The 21,110-nt window shown below is 39.6% G+C and overlaps 2 protein-coding genes across 2 annotated transcripts; one reads left to right on the forward strand and one right to left on the reverse strand.

The window, feature by feature from the left end:
- Positions 1-1,453: 1,453 nt before the first annotated feature.
- Positions 1,454-10,808, forward strand: akr7a3 (aldo-keto reductase family 7, member A3 (aflatoxin aldehyde reductase)). Its single transcript, XM_061043141.1, has 7 exons — positions 1,454-1,872; positions 2,720-2,907; positions 3,003-3,107; positions 3,690-3,786; positions 9,505-9,604; positions 9,746-9,875; positions 10,404-10,808. Exons 1-7 carry the CDS (start codon positions 1,596-1,598, stop codon positions 10,563-10,565), a joined length of 1,059 nt encoding a protein of 352 aa, XP_060899124.1. The 5' UTR covers positions 1,454-1,595; the 3' UTR covers positions 10,566-10,808.
- Positions 10,809-10,853: 45 nt separating this feature from the next.
- LOC132978105 (mRNA turnover protein 4 homolog) lies at positions 10,854-16,299 on the reverse strand. Its single transcript, XM_061043142.1, has 7 exons — positions 16,215-16,299; positions 12,835-12,893; positions 12,648-12,751; positions 11,870-12,073; positions 11,634-11,785; positions 11,368-11,444; positions 10,854-11,271 (listed from the first exon to the last, which is right to left on the reverse strand). Exons 1-7 carry the CDS (start codon positions 16,240-16,242, stop codon positions 11,122-11,124), a joined length of 774 nt encoding a protein of 257 aa, XP_060899125.1. The 5' UTR covers positions 16,243-16,299; the 3' UTR covers positions 10,854-11,121.
- Positions 16,300-21,110: the final 4,811 nt, after the last annotated feature.

Here is a 21,110-nt window from a genome sequence, read left to right on the forward strand (position 1 = left end):
GCCTATTAGTATTTTTTACTGTATATCACGTCACTGATATTGTTTAATACACACCGCCAACCACAAAAAAAAACTACATTTAAAACAAGGTGTGCTCATTTATGTTAAACTTGGGCGTTTTATCGTTTGGATACTTTTTGAATACTTAGCCGCTAACCCTCCAACATCTTCGTGTGTATTTAGTTCACAAAGGTCGTCTGGATGAAAACAATTTGGCTCGTGAGGCTGGTAAACAGGCGCACGTGCAGAAAAAAAATACGCGCGTACGGCTCGTTACTCAAAGCTTACAGGAGCATCTTCACGGGAAGATACAAAGCTCTCAAATAGACATTGACATCCAGGGAAACTGGTTATTATACCACCATTCTTGGAGCAACAGGGGCAATTTGGGGTTAAATTCAAGGGCATGAAGCAGCCAGTGGTCACACTGCAGGGCAAACAGCTGATGGTGAGGTCAAAGGGTCAGCTACGCTGCTGCTCACCAAACAAAGCTTCCATTGACCGCATGTGTGTTCATGACCCCAAAGAGACCCGGGTCACTGCTGTCCGAGCAGCCTCCGTGGGTCCCAGCCATACGACATGTTGTTCTCATTAGATCAGGGGCTGTCATGTTAGACTTTCATGAAAGGTGTGTGTAAGCAAAGTTAGGGTATAGAGAACATTTTCTTTCTATTTTATCCCTTAACTACAACAACACAAATGAGACTTAAAGAAGTCTAATGCTGACGTCTTAAAAACTGAAAATAAAAATCTGCTGTGTGTTCCCCATAATAATCACTCACCACTTTCTGTTTATTCATTGTCTGGTAGGCTACCAATCATGGAAGAAACGTATCGAAGCTTCAGCATATGCCCAGCGACAGAATTAGAGTAGATTTACACTCATTCTGGTAAATGAAATGGTAAAATGTTATTGTTGGTATCAGTATCATTATCACATCATAAAATAATGTGGACCTACAACTTATTTGTGTCCCATGGCCACATAGATGGTTAACCAGAAACTTATTCACAGAGGAATAATAAATTACATTGTAAAAGCAATCCATTTGAATAGGCCAATATTTTATAAATCTGCATGTTTCAACACTTAAAAAAATAACAATTTATAATGACTTAATACATTTTATTAATAATATTAATAATAATACATTTAATTTGTGATGCACTTTTACATTTTTTGCAAAAAATTCTCAAAGTGCTATGCTTTACAGATTTCCTGCCATATTTTCTGGACTACACATTACTGAATGTGGAAGAAACTTTAAGAGCATCCTTTGTGACATGGTTGGCTATTTGCTGACACCTTGTGGTCAGACTCTGAACTGCTTTCTTTATTTGGTATGACAACTGTCCTGCAGATGGATGGCAACTTGAACAAATAAAAAACAAAAGTAGGAAGTGGTCACTGAGGACGACCTTTGCACTACCTAAACTACAGTCTAACAGGCAAAGGCTGCGAGGCTCTGAAGATATAATAATAATATAGCACATGCTTCGTTTTAAATCGGTTAAGTAACTTGACGACGCTCCCTAACTACTACTTACATCGCGAACTTTGCCCTTCGCATGCTCACTGGCTGCCATACATTAGCATGCAGTGCGTAATAACAGGAGGACTGTGCACACTCAAAAGGAGCCACATTATCAGGGAAGTGCTCGTGGCTTGTAGAAACATGTCGTCGTGTCCAGCTAAACGGCCTGTTTCCCTACTGGGGACGATGGCTTTCGGAGGGCGAGCCGACGCCCAGCAGAGCCTGGAGATGGTGAAGACTTTTCTGGGCAGGGGGCACAACAGAGTGGACACAGCCTTCATGTACATGGATGGGAAGTCAGAGACGATCATTGGGGGCATGAATCTTCCTAAAACAGGTATATTAGAAGCACAGATAGTCGTAGAGACAATAAACACTTGACTCTCCCAGTGGGCTAATGCTAAAAAAAAGTTTTAAAAGTGGACTGACTGAACTATTGCTCATGACAACATAGGCCCACCTGCAGCTGGCAACACCTTGGAGTTATGATTTCTACTCCACTCGCTTTATAATTAATCAGTGCCTGTACAGACATTAACGTCAATGGAAATTATTAAATGTACGTTTAAAGACATGCATATTTAGGAGTTTTTGCACATTCTAGAAACGTAAGACACCTAAAGGGTTTCCCCTTTATTTTACTGTTTCTGTCACCAGAGCCTGATGACGTAATCGTGACGTCTACGCCTTTTCCATTTGTTAGGGTCCAATGCACAATTTCAAAATAAATGTTACTTTATGATGTAAATTTAGTTAGCCATTTTTTGTCTACAGTTCCTTGCCACGTCAAGATTACATTTAGAGAGTAGCCTACAGACAATATTGAATAATCCAAATACAAATTACAAGTAAGGAGAATGTCTATTTCCAAGTTTATAGGAGAAGGAGAAAAAGTTATTTGAAAAACATAAATCACCAAATCAATAACAAAAAAGTTTTTATCATATAGATCCCATATTATCAGTCCACCAGTCTTTCATTTAGATAACATGCAAGTTCAACTTTGCTTTTAAATCAGAAAATGTGTTGATCAATGGTGTAGTTGTTTCATGTTTGTTCAAGCAAGCTGGTAGAATATCTGAATGTTTCTGTCATATGTTTTGATCATTTGTATAAAGTCACATAGTATCTTCCATGTTTATGAAAAAAATAATAATTCAGTTCTGTATAACTTGATGCGACAGTAAGTATAGCTACCAAGGCTAACCCCTGGGATGGAAAGACACTGAAGCCAGAGAGTGTACGCTCCCAGATGGAAACCTCCCTTCAGAGGCTGCAGACTGACTGTGTGGATCTTTTCTACCTCCATGCCCCTGACCACCAAAACCCAATTGAGGACACTCTTAGAGCCTGCAATGAACTCCACAAGGAGGTAAAGAGAATAGATACCTATTGAACCTATAATGTTAAAACACTATCTGCTTATTTCAAATAACTTTTTTTAAACATTAAAACACCACCCTACAGGGAAAATTCAAAGAGTTTGGTCTTTCAAACTATGCATCATGGGAAGTTGCTGAAATCATGTGCATCTGCAGACACAACAACTGGATTGTTCCCACTGTGTATCAGGTATTTATTTTTAAACGTTTTTTTTTATGTTTTATTCAACAGGTGACCCAGGATAGAGGTAGTTTTCAGCAAGGAAAACACCTATGGTGACACATGCTGAGTTAATGCTAGACTTTATTTTTACCGCCACAGAATTCTGGCCTTACAGATCACCGTATGCTTTGAATAGGCATATATGCCTAATAACCAACATTAAACAGCAATAAAATGCACAAAACCCCATACATGAGCAAGGGGAGACTATACTTTAGATTAGTGTTGCCTTACATTTGGAATTGTGATCTTATACCGATATACAAAATTAGGAAAACACTCAACAAATATTGTATTCATATTATATAGCCGGACATTTTGGCCGTTTATATATACTTTTTTTTGCCAGACAACTGTATGTGATACTAAATACAAGCTGGTAATTAACAGCTAACATAAACCCTGGACACTCGTTTTTATAATGTAGAATATCCCAAGTTTTTCTCCAACTTTAATTGTTATTGGGGAAAAAAAAACTTTCATTGTTTATTTTACTTTCACTTAGATGTGATCTTATGCCCTAATTCAAACTCGTACATCTTTTCTCAGGGAATGTACAATGCCACGACAAGACGGGTTGAGACGGAGTTGCTGCCATGTCTGAGAAACTACGGAATTAAGTTCTACGCATACAATCCTCTTGCAGGTACAGTATACTTTCCCTCTCCTGGTGTACCTATACCACCATGAGGTTTACATTTGAGTCTGAGGTTTTGAGTAACATGTCTCAATAACTGTTAGATGTATTCTTATTAAATTGGTCAAAGCATCCATGTTCCTTTTAAGATAAATAATCACATTGATTGAACTCTACTTCAGCGCCAGCAAGAGGTCAATCATGTTTGTTTTACAACTTAATTCTTTGAATAGATTCCTATCATCCTCAAATTAACTTAGTGTTAAGTGCTAATAGAAGATGTAAGTATGCTAACTAAATGATGAAGATGGTAAATGTAACCCCTTTTTAGCACTGGCTTGTTAGCATACTAACATTATTATTTACTATTGTGCAATCCCAGCTTTAAATCAGCCTCATAGCCATGACTGTTAATCCACAGTCTGGTTTGGACTTTAAAGGTTTGTCTCTCACTGCAAAAACTCCCCCATGCACTCTAAAACTTGCACAGTTGACTGTTGGATCCCTTTCAAGAAAGACTTTTATCGTAAACGACATAATTCCTACTCAGAAACTGGGCTGTAAATCGTTCCATCTTGGCAACTACCTCAGTTTTAAATATTTAGGTCTTGTTCTAAATGATCTGTTCAGTGCTGCACTCATTCTTACTGTCATCATCCTCTTAACATTAGACAAGGCTTCTTGGAAGAACTTGCTGATTTCTTATTGAAAACTGTAACTGATTTTGATGGAATTATCATATCCTAGAGAATTAGAGATTCACATTTCTCTTGGCAATTTTAAATCTAAAAGAAAGGTTCTCTTTGGGGTTCCACAAGGGTCAGTCCTTGGGCCACTGCTGTTTAATCTATACATGCTCCCATTTAGTGCTATCATGAAGAAACATAATATAGCCTACCATTCATATGCTGATGACACACAGTTGTACATTTCCCTGTCATCTCATGATCTTTCAATAGGGCTATCCAAACAATCTGTGAGAAAACTCCAACTTAGCCAGAGTCCTAACACGCACAAAAAAAATGTAACATATAACTCCCATCCTCAAAATACTCCATTGGCTCCCCTTAAAACACAAAATCACCTTTGAAATCTTATTATTAGTCCATAAAGAACTTAATGGTTCAGCTCCCAAGTCAATTTCTGACTTGCTCAAAGACTTCAACCCTAACAGGGCCCTCAGGTCATCCAGTGAAGATGTGTAAGTTGTGCCAAGAATTAGATCAAAGTCTGGAGAAGGGGCCTTAAGTTACTGTGGTTCTTGGAACAAACTTCCTGCTTATCAATCAATCAATCAATCAACTTTTATTTGTATAGCGTCAACTCATAACAAGTGTTATCTCGAGACACTTTACAAGAAGCAGGTAAAATACCTTACTCATTGTCTGTTAACATTACAAAAGAGCAGGTAAAAAGACCTTACTCATTGTTATGTTACAAAGATCCGGCCTATCCATCATGAGCACTTTAGCAAAGCAGCAAAAGTTACAGTGGTAAGAAAAAACTGCCTTATTAAAAGGCAGAAATCTTCGGCCGGATCCCCGGCTCATGACGAAACAGTCTTCACAGGCCTAGACTGCGCCGGGCTTGGAAAGGGATAGGGGGAGAGATGGGATAAGATGCAGGAAGAGGGATAGAGAGCAAGGGGGTGGGGGGAGGTAGACCGTCCATCAGCAATCCGGTGGGGAGGGGAGGGGGTGTGGGGGGGTTGTTCTGGCAGGCCGCCAACCCACAATCCGGTGGGGAGGGGGTAGTGGTGGGGTGGGGGTTGTTCTGGCAAGCCGTCAACCGACGATCTTGAGGAGCCTAGGAGAGCTCAAGAGCTCCCAGGAAAGTAGGTGGTTAGTGACTGAGATTTATAGATAGATACATGCAGTAATATGATGTACTGTATATGCAGAGAGAGAGAGAGAGAGGAGCTCAGGGTGCCAGTTCCCCCGGTAGTCTAAGCCTATAGCAGCATAACTAAGAGCTGGTCTACACCAGCACCAGCCCTAACTATAAGATTTATCAAAAAGGAAAGTTTTAAGTCTAATCTTAAAAATACAGACTGTGTCTGCCTCCCGGACCCCGGCTGGAAGGCGGTTCCAGAGGAGAGGAGCCCGATAACTGAAGGCTTTACCCCCCATAGTACACTTGGAGACTGTAGGTACCACCAGCAGGCCTGCACTCCGGGACCGCAACGCTCTCGAGGGACAGTACGGCACTAGTAGCTCCTTCAGGTAAGATGGTGCCTGGCCATTTAGAGCTTTGTAGGTGAGAAGAAGGATCTTGAATTCTATTCTAGACTGTATAGGGAGCCAGTGCAGAGAAGCTAGGACAGGAGTGATGTGGTCCCATTTCCTGGTTCTGGTCAGTACACGAGCTGCAGCATTCTGGACCCGTTGAAGAGTCTTTAGAGATTTGCCAGAGCACCCTGACAAAAGAGAGTTACAATAATCCAGTCTGGAGGTAACAAATGCATGAACTAGTTTTTCTGCATCACTTTGCGACAGGATATTCCTGATCTTGGATATATTACGAAGGTGAAAGTAGGCTGTTCTTGAAACTTGACTGATGTGAGAGCTAAAAGACATATCTTGATCAAAAAGAACTCCTAGATTCCTAACAGTGGTGCTAGATGCCAGGCTGATGTCATTAAGGACAGTCACATCACTAGAAAAAGTCTCTCTGAGGTTCTTAGGGCCTAGCACAATAACTTCAGTCTTGTCTGAGTTAAGTAGCAAAACATTTCTGGTCATCCAGGTTCTAACGTCCTTAAGGCATGTTTCTAGCTGACATAACTGACTGGTACCATCGGGCTTCATTGATACATAAAGCTGAGTATCATCTGCATAACAATGAAACTGTATGGAGTGTTTCCTCATAATATTTCCCAGAGGAAGCATATATAATGTAAAAAGAATTGGTCCAAGCACTGAACCTTGTGGTACTCCATGGCAAACTTTAGTGTGCATAGAGGACTCATCATTAACATGTACAAACTGAGATCGGTCTGATAAGTAGAATTCAAACCAACTTAAAGCAGTCCCTGTAATTCCAAGCAAATGCTCCAGTCTGTACAACAGGATCCGATGGTCAATGGTGTCAAAAGCAGCACTAAGATCTAACAAGACGAGCACAGACAGAAGTCCCCTGTCTGAGGCTAGAAGTAGATCGTTTGTAACTCTAACTAGTGCAGTCTCAGTGCTATGGTGGACTCTAAATCCTGACTGGAACTCTTCAAATAAACTGTTGTCATGGAGAAAGTCACACAGCTGTTTGGCTACCACCTTCTCCAGGATCTTCGAGAAAAAAGGAAGGTTGGATATAGGCCTGTAGTTAGCCAGAGTTCCTGAGTCCAGAGTAGGCTTTTTAAGTAGAGGTTTGATTACCGCTACTTTAAATGTCTGTGGTACATAGCCTGCCAGTAAAGACATATTGATCATATCTAATATGGAGTTGCTAACTAAGGGAAAGACTTCCTTAAACAGCTTGGTTGGGATTGGGTCCAAAATACAGGTTGACGGTTTCGACGCAGAAAAAATGGAATATAGCTCTGAAAGGTCGATTGGAGAAAAACAGTCGAGACTAATATCTGGTCCTGGAACTGTCTCTGCCGTGTCAGACGTATCTGCACCAGGTAAGGGCAGGAGGTTACCAATTTTGTCTCTGATGTCTAGAACTTTGTTGTTGAAAAAGCTAAGGAAATCATTACTGCTGAGGGCTAGAGGAATACAAGGCTCAATGGAGCCATGACTCTCTGTCAGCCTGGCTACAGTGCTGAAAAGGTATCTAGGATTGCCTTTGTTTTCCTCGATTAGAGAGGAGTAGTAGGCAGCTCGGGCGTGACGTAGAGCCTTCATATATCTTCTATGACTATCCTGCCAGAAAAAAACAGATTCTACCGTTTTGGTCGAACGCCATATTCTTTCAAAATTCCGTGATGATTGTTTCAGAGTACGGGTTTCTGAGTTGAACCATGGAGCCACTCTCCGCCGCTTGACAACCTTCTGTTTCAGGGGAGCAATCGAATCCAGAGTAACTCTCAGCGAATCCACTGCACTATCAACAAACTGATCTAGCTGAGAGGGACTAAAGCTATCGTAAGAGTTTCCAACTGGGTTGAAACACGGTACTGAATCAAAAACAGCTGAAATAGCTTCCTTAAATCTAGCCACAGCACTATCCGACAAACTTCTAGAGAGCACACCTCTTCCAGGCAGAGGAAATTCTAGTAGGACAAAATCAAATGTAATAAAAAAATGGTCTGATAGCAGAGGATTTTCTAGGAAAACTGTAAGGTTATGGATTTCAATTCCATAAGCTAAAACAAGATCCAGGGTGTGGTTAAAACGATGAGTAGGTTCGTTTACACCCTGGGTGAAACCAATAGAGTCTAATAGTGACATGAAAGCTGTGCTCAGGCTATCATTTTCAACATCCACATGGATATTGAAGTCACCTACAACAATTATTCTATCACTGCTAAGGACTGAGTCTGATTAAAAATTCTGCAAACTCAGATAAAAACTCAGAATATGGGCCAGGAGGGCGGTAAACTACAACAACTAGAACTGGCTGAAAGGTTCTTGAGACTGGATGTGGAAGACTAAGAACAAGGCTTTCAAAAGAAGAAAAATTCAGCTTTGGTCGAGGGTTAACTAAAAGACTGGAATTAAAAATAGCTGCTACTCCACCACCTCGTCCGGTGTCTCGAGGTATATGAGTATTAAAATGACTGGGAGGAGTGGATTCATTCAAACTAACATATTCATCTCGACACAGCCAGGTTTCAGTCAAAAAAAGTAAATCAATGTGCTGATCTGATATCAGATCATTCACTAAAAGAGACTTGGATGCTAAGGACCTAATGTTCAAAAGTCCGCAGTGAATCTTCCGATCTTGTAGCAAAATCGTATTCGTAGTTTTGATTCTAATCAGATTCTGATGATTCACGCCGTTTGGATGACTTATAAAAACGGGTCTGGGCCGGGGGACAGACACAGTACCTATAGTATAACTACAGTTCGATTCAGAATTACAGCTATAGTGACTGGGAGACAGATCTAAGGGAGGCGCAGAGAAGTGTGTAAGACTGCAGCTCTGCCTCCTGGTCTGAACTCTGTGTTGTTGTCAGGGTTTTGGACTAATAACCTCTGCTATGTTTCTAGATAATAGAGCTGCACCGTCAAGTGGGATGGATGCCGTCTCTAGCTAGCAGACCAGGTTTTCCCCAAAAAGACTGCCAGTTATCTAGGAAGCCCACATCGTTTGCTGGACACCACCTCGACAGCCAGCGGTTGAGTGATGACATGCGGCTATACATGTCATCACTGGTCTGATTTGGGACTTACTTACCGTAGTTCCGTCACAACTGTCTACTTTTAAAACTAAACTCAAAATCATTTCTCCCAAGCATACAAATAGTTACGCTTTGTGTGTTTTTCTAGGTTTTTGTTGAATGCTCTTTTTTGGTGTTTGATTGTTATGTGGTGTCTCTGATGTGCATTGAATTAAAAAAAATAAAAAATTGATGCATCTTATTCATGATTGTTGAAATAACTGTTTTTTGAATTCCCTTCTTTTCATTATCAGTGTAAAGCACATTGAGCTGACCTGTAATGAAATGGGCTTTATGACATTCTATTCTATTATTCTAAAAATGTAGAAAATATATAACTCAAAGTTGCAGAATTTAGTAGGACACAAGATAATTTCAATGTAGAAATGACTTCTCTTCTATAGGTGGCCTTCTGACAGGAAAGTACCATTTTGAAGACAAAGATGGCTCTCAGCCTACTGGACGCTTCTTTGGTAACAACTGGGCTAAAGCATACCAGGACAGGTGAGAGACCAGGCATTCCTTTTTCTTAATGCTCCATGCAATATACGACTCCCTTCATGAGTTTCAGTATTTCTTCACAGCTAAACTTACACCTTTCACCATCGATCAATCACAAAATATTTGTTTGTCATTCTCCATTAGATACTGGAAGTTGAGTCATTTCCAGGCGATAGATTTGGTTCTAAATGCCCTGGAGACAGCATACGGCTCAAATAAACCCTCCATGACGTCTGCTGCGATACGCTGGATGTACCACCACTCTCAGCTAAAGGTACCAACTGTACATAGAGAGCTGTTGTGACATTATCATAGGAGTATTACACTATACAACATAAGACATACAGTTCATTAAAACATGTTCAAAATGAAGTCAGCACAATATTTTGTATTAGTACGCAGATAATAATCCAAGATAAGTGTTGCCTTGGCACCCTGTTAGTCAATCATCAGATCAAGCCAGAGCAAACGCATGAAACCTTAGGTATGAACAAGAAGTCACCTAGACGGTAAGGGTTGTCACAATGCCAGAAATTTTGAACATACCTTGAAAAACTTGAAACCATATCAATCCGTTTTGATATCACAGCAATACACTGGCAGTTTACTTTCTGCAGTTAAGACGTGTTTTTTATTTTGCTTGCAGCAGCTATTGGTTGAAAACATGACTGAGGATCTTAATGTTCTTTAAAAGATTTGCTTGTTTTGTAGTACTAGTGGTCATTTAAAGAATGGATATTGTATCGTTTCAAAACACGTGGTATTGAAAAGTATTTGACCACTCGATTCTCTGCTGCTCCAGGGCAATCTTGGTGATGGAGTCATCATTGGCATGTCAAGTATGGAGCAACTTCAGCAAAACTTGGCTGCTGCAGACGAGGATCCTCTGGATGATCGAGTTGTCGCCGCCTTCAATGAGGCCTGGAATCTCGTTGCCCATGACTGTCCAAACTACTTCCGCTAAAAAAAAATGCAATCTACTCAAACAATAATTGACAAATACAATGACATTATTAAACAGATCAATCTGTGACCAATAAGTATTAAAGCCTAAAGCACTTAATTGTTGATGTATAAATGTAAAAAAATAAGATTTCTTTCTTCTGGAGTTTTTTTTTATTATTAAACTTACATTGAAAGATATTGTATTTTTACAAATCAAACTGTTATTCCTACACACACGTGTATAAAATGATTTTACAAGGCTGTCTGTTTCCCCCCTTATTTTGCAAAAAGAAAAAATACTGTCATGATGTTTAGCACTTTTTCCACTATATTTGTTATTACACAAAATACATCATGAAGTCTCTTGACTCAAAGCTCCTGTTTTTACTGAAAACATTCAATCCAAAGCTAAAATTCAAGATGGACAGAAGTTCATGTTTTGGGATGATCAAATGGCCAGAAAAAGGAGATTACTAAAACTCCCGGGTCAGCACTGGCGGTCAAGATGAATGGTTTCTATGTCCCTCTGCTGTTGAAGGTTGGCAAAGATGTTTACAAGCTGCCTTGTACACGTTTCATTCTGCACCATCATCATCATCATCATCTTCCTCATTATCCTCCATGGACTCTTCTTCTCCAGCAATGTTCCCAAACTCGCCCGTTTCTGAGTTCCACATACATTTGATCTGCACCTTGAATTCTGCCATCTCGATGCCAAAGAGTTTCTATGGGCGGAAAGAAATAAACAGTTGGTCAAAATGCAATGCACTACAATCCGTTGCAGTTAACATTTTCTGTAGTCAAAGCAGTAAAGCACTCACCAGAATACGAGCCTGCTCAGGAGTTAGCATGTCTCCCTCCTTACAGACTTCATGGTCCTTGAGCAGTGTCACAACACCTTTGAATGATCCAAAATACGACTTTAACTAAACAAGATGTTCACAAATAAAACTTCAAATCAGTAAGATTTTGAGCTAAGAGTAGCAGGGAAGTATGGAGGAATTTACAAATGGGATGTTTGTTTTGCTCTTTGCATTACCTTATTAGCAAAAGAGAAACATTTACAATAACTGTAGTGTCATCTTACCTTTCTTGAGTGCGGTGGGGAGTCCTAATTGCCTCAGCTGGGGCTCCATTGAGTGAGTAAACTGTTCCAGGGGTCCCTCATCCAGAGTTACGTCCATCTGTGCCTGGTTGCCCGCCCTCGCATAATCCACCTCTTTGAAATGACTGAAGTACCTGCAAAGAGAGAACCCAAATCAGTTACCCAGGGAACAATTGTTGGATAAACCGTAAATGGTGCAGGAAGTGAAGCTAACTTACTCTTGTACTTCATCCTTTGTTTTATTTGGTGACCTGCAGAGCATCAAAAAGTAATTTAACAATAGTTCATCATTTATCTTAATCATTTTCCATCCACCCCCCATGCCTAGATTTATTCTTACCTTGTGCAAATTATCTTTGTATTCATCTGTTTCTCCTTTACCCAAGGCGATCACCATGACTTTATTTTTGCCAAAGAAGAACCTGTGGTGCAGAAGAGTCCAACTATTATTGCAATAACAAAACATTAAAATCAATCAGTCTCTTTGAAAACGAAACGCTAACTATGATGATCAATAATTTATGTTGAATCATTTGAATAAAACATTGACATTAAAACATTATGCTGATTTTTATAGTCATTTCTGACAGTAGATGTGTTTGATTTTTAAACAAAATGAGCCATTTGAAGATGAAGCTTTGGCTTATGGGGACTTGGTATAGTTTACAATAATAATAATAATTATAATGTTTTTCTTTCATATGTGTCCAACACTCTGAAACACTGGTTCCTTCAGTGTCCTTGTTGGTGACATTTTATTCCACCCTTACTGACTGTTAGAGATATTTCAAACCATTTCCTCCAAATTATTTACAGTACCTATTTGTTCAACAAAATGTTCCTTCATTAGATTTTAAAATCATACAGTACTACCAAACAGTTTTGTTTTTTTACAGGCATAGCTGTCCTCATGATAATTAAACAAACCAACATGTACATAGTCACAGAAATTACCCAATAAATTCCCTAATGTGATGGTTCATGTTTTTTTTTTACCTGCTATGTTTCCATGCTGTCCTGATGTCTTTCAGTTTGTTATTCCTCATATTTTCCACAGAGAATATGAACAAGTTTCTGTAGGTGTCCACACATTTCCGTAACTAAAAAGACATACAAGCAGAGATTATAGTGGAAATGTTTAGATAATTAGTTATCATAATAGAATAAATCAGATTACACTCACCTCCTCGATTAGTTTCTGTTTTAATTCCAGTCCCTTCTTGGCTGTTTTCGTTAACGAAACTGATAGAAAGGGTATGTGAAAATCAGTCAATCATTTGGTCTTAAGTTTTTACTGAGCGACGACTTTAACAGCATTCATATGTAAAACTGCTTTATGAAGCTAGCGTTGACTTGTGTCCATCAATTACCTTACTTTTATCTTCTCATACAAGCAAATTGGTAGAGATGTTACGTTTGACACCGAGGCTTTGAAGCGTGTGTCGAGTAGGATGGGCTTTTCTAGCCGAGGCCCCTTATCGAGGCTCGTGTCATTTTCAGAGAAGCGCGTCATCGATGACAAACGAGGCCTCACTTCGAGTAGAACTACGTCATTGATTTGTTTGTGTTTCGGATAAAAGGAAGCGAAACCCACTTGTCATGTCTCCTTGTGAGTTTGAGTTAGTTGGTTGGTTGTTTAGTGAGAGTTCGTGGTTGAGAGTTGGAGTTGGAGTTTTGGTTCTATTTTTTTGGAGAAATGGAGCCTGTGAGAAAAAGGAAAACGTCTCCTGTTTGGGAGCATTTTGAGTTGTCATCTCCCAATAAGGTAAACGTTAAAAAACGTTAAAACAAAACAGTTTTTCAGCGGTACCAGGAACCAAACTCGGGCCTCTATGTCGAGGTGGCGCCGCCATAACCATTGTGCTACAAAGCTTTCATGTGTTACTATGCTGAATCGCTTGAATTAGTTGTTATTATTTCTGTCACTGTCATCATTTTCTGTATTTATTATCAATGGCTTATTATTTTGATTTGAAGGTGAAGTGCTTGGTGTGCTTTAAGGAGCTTGCCTATAGCAACAACACCTCATCAATGCTAAGGCATTATCGAGCTGTCCATGAGAATATACAGCCTGATAATAGGCCAGGAACCAGGCAAGGTTTGTATTTTTTCCCCTGTAATTTGCTTTGCTTTGCTTCATCACAATCATACCGAAATACATGTTGACTAAAATACATTAACATTTTCGTTTTGTCCTAGGTTCCAGAAAGCAGGTGTTGGATGATGCTTTGGTCAACATGGTCATTAAGGACACTCAGCCTTTCACGGTGGTGGAGGATGAGGGGTTTAGGGAGCTGGTCCAAAAGCTCGACCCTACCTACATTCTCCCTACAAGGCAGGTGTGTATATATATATATGTGTGTGTGTGTGTGTGTGTGTGTGTGTGTGTGGGGCAGATGACAACATAACTATTTAAATTGGACAATTATACACTTCTTCTCTTCCTCAGGCTTTAAAGGCCATGGTGGCTGCTAAGTACGAGGAGACCAAGGAGAAGGCCAAGGCCCAGGTGCAGAAGGTGGTGGCTGTCAGTCTCACGTCTGACATGTGGACTTCCATCAATATGGACGCCTACCTTTCCGTGACGTGTCATTTCATCGATGAGAATGACAAGCTTGCCACTGTGCTGTTGGGAGTGGAGAAATTTCCCAATAGCCACACTGCAGAGAACATAGCTCAGGTGAAAACCAACCTCATGGAGGAGTGGGGCATTAAGCATAAAGTAAGATGCCTTGTAACTGATGCTGCAGCAAACATGATTGCTACAGGCAAAATCCTACAAGTGAGGCATGCTATATGTATTGCGCACTCCCTAAACTTGATTGTAAGAAAGGCTTTTGATCAGACCCCTGGCCTTAATGAATTGCGCACCAAATCCAGGAAGATGGTGACATACTTCAGGACAAGCACCACTGCAAAAGAGAGGCTGACCCAGGTGCAGGAGCAGATGGGAAGACCATTACTTAAAATGATACAGGAGGTGGACACTCGCTGGAACAGCACCTTCAGCATGTTCGAGCGTCTGTATGGTCAGAGAGAGCCAGTGGGGGCAGCTCTGGCCTCTCTAAATACAGACCTCACCCCGCCTCATGCACAGGAATATGAGGCCATTAGAGAGTGCCTGCTTGTGCTGTCCCCATTTCAACAGGCCACAGTGGAACTCTCTGAGGAGAAAAGAGTGTCTGCCTCTAAGGTTATACCAATTCTGAAAATGCTGCAACATGCTGTAAACTGTGAAGCACTGAACATGAAAAATGACATGGCTGTCCGACTGGCTGAAAACCTGGTCAGACGTGTTAGGGAAATCTTGGTTAATGTGGAGTCCATGAGCATAATGACAATGGCAACCATGCTGGACCCAAGGTTCAAAAGTCTTGGGTTCCTCAGCCAGTCAAAGGCCAGTGAGGCAGTTAGGCGACTGAAAGCGGAGTGTGCCAGCATTATTAAAACCCCAGATGTTCATCTATTGCCATCAGACACACCAGCACAACCGTCAACCTCAACCCAGGCTGCTGGGTCTGCAACAACCTCTGGTAATTTTTTATGTTTACTGCTCAGTTTGTGAATTGTTGTTGACATATAAGTCCTGGTATATTCGTATCATGTGAAGTATAATTACTGGCAATAATGTATTTTTCTACATTTATTAGGTGGAAACCTGTGGTGCCTGCTGGACAACAGTGTGGACCAGAGCAGAAGAAGCTGCAAGGCCACCGCTGATGCTACAATTGAGGTCCAGCACTACCTCAATGAAACAAACCTCCCAAGATCAGATGACGTACTGCTTTATTGGAAAAGACAAAAGTCTGTCTATCCCCACCTCTACCAGCTGGCACTACAATTCTTGTGCACACCAGCGTCCTCTGTACCATGTGAAAGGGTGTTCTCCAAGGCTGGGGAAATTGTTTCCAAAAAACGGAATCGACTGAGCCCAAAAACTGTGAAACAACTTTTATTTTTAAATAAAAATCAATAAAAAAATCTTCCCTTTTCTTCCCAGTTGCAAAAGCACCTTCAATTTCACTGCCCAGTTACACAAGCACTCTGTTCCCAGTAAGCCTACAGAAGCACTTTTACTGCCCAATCAAACCTCATAATGTTGTCCCTCTTTCTTTCAATCTTCCTTTTTTCCTGGACTTGTAGTTAACATAGATCCTCAAACTTGTTGAACAATAGATTTATATATATATTATTGTTTCATAGGCTATATCTTGATAGGAAATCATAAAAAAATAAGATCACCGAATGATAATATTAACTAAGGTATGTTATAAAGTAATATCACGTGAATCCTTATTGGTTGCCGCAGTAGAACAATTTGCTATAACATGTCAGTAATGCAATGGCATGTGATGTGATCAATAATCATTTGGCTGCTCTAAATTGTTTTCACCAGTAGGTGTCACTAGTGTACACTGTGTTAAATGAGGCCTCGAGTAATTAATCTATTTGCGATACAATTGGCTGGAAAGCCTCATTGCTTCACAAAGCCTCATTTCGCCATCACTACAAATTGGTAATATATTTAACCGTCTAATTTGTCTGTACATTACATTAATTTACCTTTCTTGTCTCTCTTTGACTTCGGCATGGTTTCCTCTCACGATGGCAGAGCAGCAGACGCACACGTGAAGTAAAAGGACCTCAAATGTTTCTGTTCTGTAAAGGTGACCGTGTGGCGCCTGAATACAAATAAGTCAGAAGATATTTTATTTAAATAATTATTATGTATCAGCGTTGCTGGTATGAACCCGAGAAATTAATTGTTGTATCTTAATTGATATTTCATTATTTTTTTTATTTGTTAATTTTATTTCATTAAAAAAAAAAAAAACGATAAAGTTAAGAAAAACAAACAAACATAAAATCTCACATTTTGAATGAAAAGGAGGAGAAAGAAGATTAATCTTATAATATATGCCCCTCTTTTAAAAAACATTAATTAAAACAAAACAGAACACTTAATTCAAAAACAATTTAAATTAAATTAAATTGGCTGCAGGCAAACACAGCCACTGGCAGCCCCCTTGTAAGTCCTCCTTACCAATTCATTATGCACAAAGTATATCACAATACATTTTTATTACAGCATCACGAAAAGAAAAAAAAAACTCAGTATCTCACTGACATATTTCCACATATTTATTCAACAAACTGGCTTTAATTTTTCTTTTAAATATCTAAATACGTTAAGTTTAGAGCATTGAACTTGTTTAATTTTAGCCAGTTGTTTACCTTAATAGGATTTACAGCCATGGTTTAGACTTGAGCATATGTAAATATTAGAGCCATGCTAGCTTTGGCTGCATGTCGCACAAACATTTCTCTCAAAACTGGGAAAAACTTTAAAGGTTTTTTTTAGTGTGCATAATAAAGCAAAAAAATACCAGAGTGCTATTATTGGACATTTTTACGCCTATGGTTACATTTGTGTTGATATTTATGAGAAGAAAAAAACAATGTCATTAAACGCAACATTTTAAATAGTCTTGCTGAACAGTAAAACATATTTTTTTAAATGTAGGCTATACGTTGCAGGACCCATGGGGGGGATACTTGACTGTACTTTCAGGGAGATCCCAATAGGTTACATCAGGAATAAGTGGCGCTATTTTCTGATAAGACACATTTTCTTTAAAAAACTTGAAAAGGTAGAACTAGGCTATACCATTATGTTAACATAGAAAGTTGTGTACAGTAGCCTATAAGTACAAATCAGTGTGTAAGGTAAAGAACATGTAGATAAAATAGCCTATAAAATTAAATAAGATGTATGAAGTGTATGAAGAATAAAACAACATATTTCCTCTTGTGCTAATTAATGTTATTAATGTTGTTTGGGTAATATTTTACATACACAGTTGTTTCATGTGGTTAAATACCAGTAGATAATGAAAAACAAACAACTTCCATTCCTTTAAGTAACATCCACTATAATATTCAGCAAACATTTTCCCAGACTTTAAAAGGTGCTGTTTTTAAAGTGTGAGACTGGCAGACTTCAGAGAACGCTCCCTCTACTTTGGGACCCCTCTCATTTCTCCACAGTCATTGTGGAAACACGTTTTGTTTACAGCGAGTAATTGTGGCTTTGGCTGCCTTCAAAGCAGCCTTTTGACTTTTGTCAGATGGTTAAAAGAAAAACGCAGAGAAAGCTAGCATGAGGAGAACAGTGAGAAACTCAGAGAGACAGGCTAAAATGTTAGCATTACGACACACTACTACAAAGGAATGTTGTAGCATTGTTAAGTAGATGAAGGGTTACACCTTACACTTAAAAACGTATGAGAGGTTCAAAGGTGTGATTACAGAACAAGAGAGAAAAAGAAGAAGAAAGGAAATCATGCCCTCTCTGATAAATTCTTTTGCTTGCATGACTCAAAAAGTAAACACAAAACCATTAATTAATGCTTTGCTCCAGACAGAGCTTAAGCACGACATCCCCTGCAGGTGAACTGGGGAGTGTTTGCACAAGAACAGAGTCAGACGTTTGGACTACAGATAGGTGCATTACTCACCTCCTCTCGTATCCCATGCACCATGACTGTCCCACACAGCCCTGCTTCCACACTTTAACCATGCGTGTGAAGGCCTGCACGCACGGCTGCCTCTGGGCAACCAGTGTCACCTCCCTCTCCACACACACGTTCGGCCTGGAATGAAAACAGTGGTAAAAATACTTAAGGTGTCAAAAATGTTCTGCATCGGGGTTTTAATATATGAGTTCAAATGTTGCAGCAAAGATAGATGAATAAAGCTTGGTTTAGGCATTTTTTAGTTTTCCTAGATGTTATACTTGTGAGGGTATATAAGTCACATATTACACACCCAATAAAAATGCCATTTATTTTTAAAACACCCATTTAGATTGTATTAAGGCTAAGAGTTATGCATAATTAGGGGTGACTGATATACTGCAAGCTGGTGCATATAGCTGTTTGTAAGGAGACTCAACTCCTCTTTGCTGGTTTCTAGGCTGCATGAGAGTTAGGCTGAGGCAGCATTTTCAAAATAGTGACTGCCATTGTTGGGCTTCAAAATTTCCCTTCAGAAATCAATGAGTGACGTCACAGAGACCACGTCCATGTTCTATATAGTCTATGGGATATACCTGTACAGAGGCTCAAGATACCTGATTATGGTGTTTTTAAAGAACTAAGGGGAATTCCTCAAGTAACACATATCTGATTGCTGAGCTTCAAAGCAAAAGATACTACCTGACAGGTCAACCTTAAATCAACATTCATTTGAAATCTGTCTTTTTGAAGTGGGATGGACATAAACGTGAAAAGTATTTTTTGATTCTATTTATATCTTCTGCTCCAAATTAAAAAAAGCAGAAAAACAAACAGAAAAAAAAAATCAGAAGCAGACAGGATCAAAATGTTTTAGATTCAAGCCACGTTTGCTAGCAAACAAAAGCACATGATGAATGAATACCACTTCCCTTCAAAATAATCTCAAAAACAAATGACTAAACAAAATAGTCCAAAAAGTTTCCAGAAAATTCCCATTAAACATTAATGTGTTGTTTTTGTTAGTGGACATAGCGTTGAAATACATGTTTTAACTTGTAAGTATGAGAGTGATTGTCAGCAGAGACATTTAATCTCCCTGGTCCCTCTCCCTCAGGTAGAACATGGTAATCCTTCAGCTGTGATGTTTTGTCACTCTTACACAAAGTCTGTCTGGGTTCAGAAGCTGCCCTGTCACTGATGTCTTCACACCATGTGCTGCTGATTTTTCAGTCTTTTACTCCTTTGGTAGTTCTCCAAGGACATACAGACAGTCAGACGGGGAGGCTCAGCATGTGGAGATCAGCAGGAATCTTAAAGACAACCTCCAGCTGCTCATCTCATAAACAATAGTAATCACTATCACCTCCAGCTGTACACATCATTTCTTTCAAAGAGCTTATTGTCAGCGGCAGGTAACAGCAGAGAATCTTCCCACACATCATTTTTTATTTCAGGGTTTAAAATAGCTGTTATAGTTGTCTGGCTCCTCACTTTTAGGGGCTTAAAATAAAACAGCCTCTGACAGACTAATGCCACTCAGAAAATCCACATAGTTATGTGCATTATAGTGTTACCCTGCATGGAAAAAAACTGCAAACTGAACCTTCCAGAATCAACAAAATGTCTTGTGCATGAGAAATACCATTAAAAACTGCACTAGCATCAGGTGTCTGTCTGTTTGAATCTTTGATACTCTGTTATGCAAGAGCAGGTGAACCAAAAGTTCAAAGATGTGTGTAAAACATCTAGTCTCTTTAGAATGTATGGGTCAATCAAACAGCATAAAATACAGAAGTTCAGAAAAGCTTACTTACATATATGATTGCAGGTTGTTGGTGATGCCATAACGCAATGCAAATGTATCTTTGATAAATATTAGGAGAAAGGAAAAAACAAAACAATCCATTTTAACTCCTCTTACAGTTTCAAATAGTTGAATTTACTCGCAGACTCATGCATGAGTGTTACTGGGCAAATCAACCAGAGGAAACTAAAACTTAATTAACAAACTAATCAAATAAATCCGAGCGGTCAACTCGAGAGAGAAAAAAAAACAACAACTTAAAAAGCGCGCAAAGGATCCTCCGCGTGGATGTAGTCAGCACTTTCCAAAAACATGCCAGCCATGACATGCGATGTGTTTTCTTTCACTCCCAGCCGGCGTGTGACACTGACTGAAAACTGCAGCTCACCTCCGCTTCCTGCTCGCTGCAGATGTTAAGACTGACGGGCAGAGACTCGTGGAGGCTGAGGGCTGAACTCACTCCATTCACTTGGTAATGATGGCTGAGAAGGGTTTTTCGGGAGGGGAGGATTGGAAGTGTGCTTTTTACAATTCAGAGCTTCAGGAGCTTTTAACACACACACACAAACCCTGCAGTCTGCAAAGTGTACTCTATAGAGAGAGGGTTTCCTAAAAAAAGTTTATTTTTATTTTTAACTGTAGGCCTATTAGTCTTTTTACTGTATATCACGTCACTGATATTGTTTAATACACACCGCCAACCACAAAAAAAAAAACTACATTTAAAACAAGGTGTGCTCATTTACGTTAAACTTGGGCGTTTTATCGTTTGGATACTTTTTGAATACTTAGCCGCTAACCCTCCAACATCTTCGTGTGTATTTAGTTCACAAAGGTCGTCTGGATGAAAACAATTTGGCTCGTGAGGCTGGTAAACAGGCGCACGTGCAGAAAAAAAATACGCGCGTACGGCTCGTTACTCAAAGCTTACAGGAGCATCTTCACGGGAAGATACAAAGCACTCAAATAGACATTGACATCCAGGGAAACTGGTTATTTTACCACCATTCTTGGAGCAACAGGGGCAATTTGGGGTTAAATTCAAGGGCATGAAGCAGCCAGTGGTCACACTGCAGGGCAAACAGCTGATGGTGAGGTCAAAGGGTCAGCTACGCTGCTGCTTGTAAAAGCAATCCC

This window comes from Labrus mixtus, chromosome 7 (genome assembly GCF_963584025.1).
Source record: "Labrus mixtus chromosome 7, fLabMix1.1, whole genome shotgun sequence".
In the NCBI taxonomy this organism is placed as follows: Eukaryota; Metazoa; Chordata; class Actinopteri; order Labriformes; family Labridae; genus Labrus; species Labrus mixtus.

Coding starts and splice junctions, on each gene's coding strand:
- akr7a3 (XM_061043141.1), top strand. CDS start 1,596: ATGCAGTGCGTAATAACAGGAGGACTGTGCACACTCAAAAGGAGCCAC. Junction 2,908..3,002: donor GCAATGAACTCCACAAGGAG/GTAAAGAGAATA, acceptor ACCACCCTACAG/GGAAAATTCAAAGAGTTTGG. Junction 9,605..9,745: donor GCTAAAGCATACCAGGACAG/GTGAGAGACCAG, acceptor ATTCTCCATTAG/ATACTGGAAGTTGAGTCATT.
- LOC132978105 (XM_061043142.1), bottom strand. CDS start 16,242: ATGCCGAAGTCAAAGAGAGACAAGAAAG. Junction 12,894..16,214: donor GTCAAAGAGAGACAAGAAAG/GTAAATTAATGT, acceptor CCTTTCTATCAG/TTTCGTTAACGAAAACAGCC. Junction 12,074..12,647: donor ACAGCATGGAAACATAGCAG/GTAAAAAAAAAA, acceptor TCTGCACCACAG/GTTCTTCTTTGGCAAAAATA.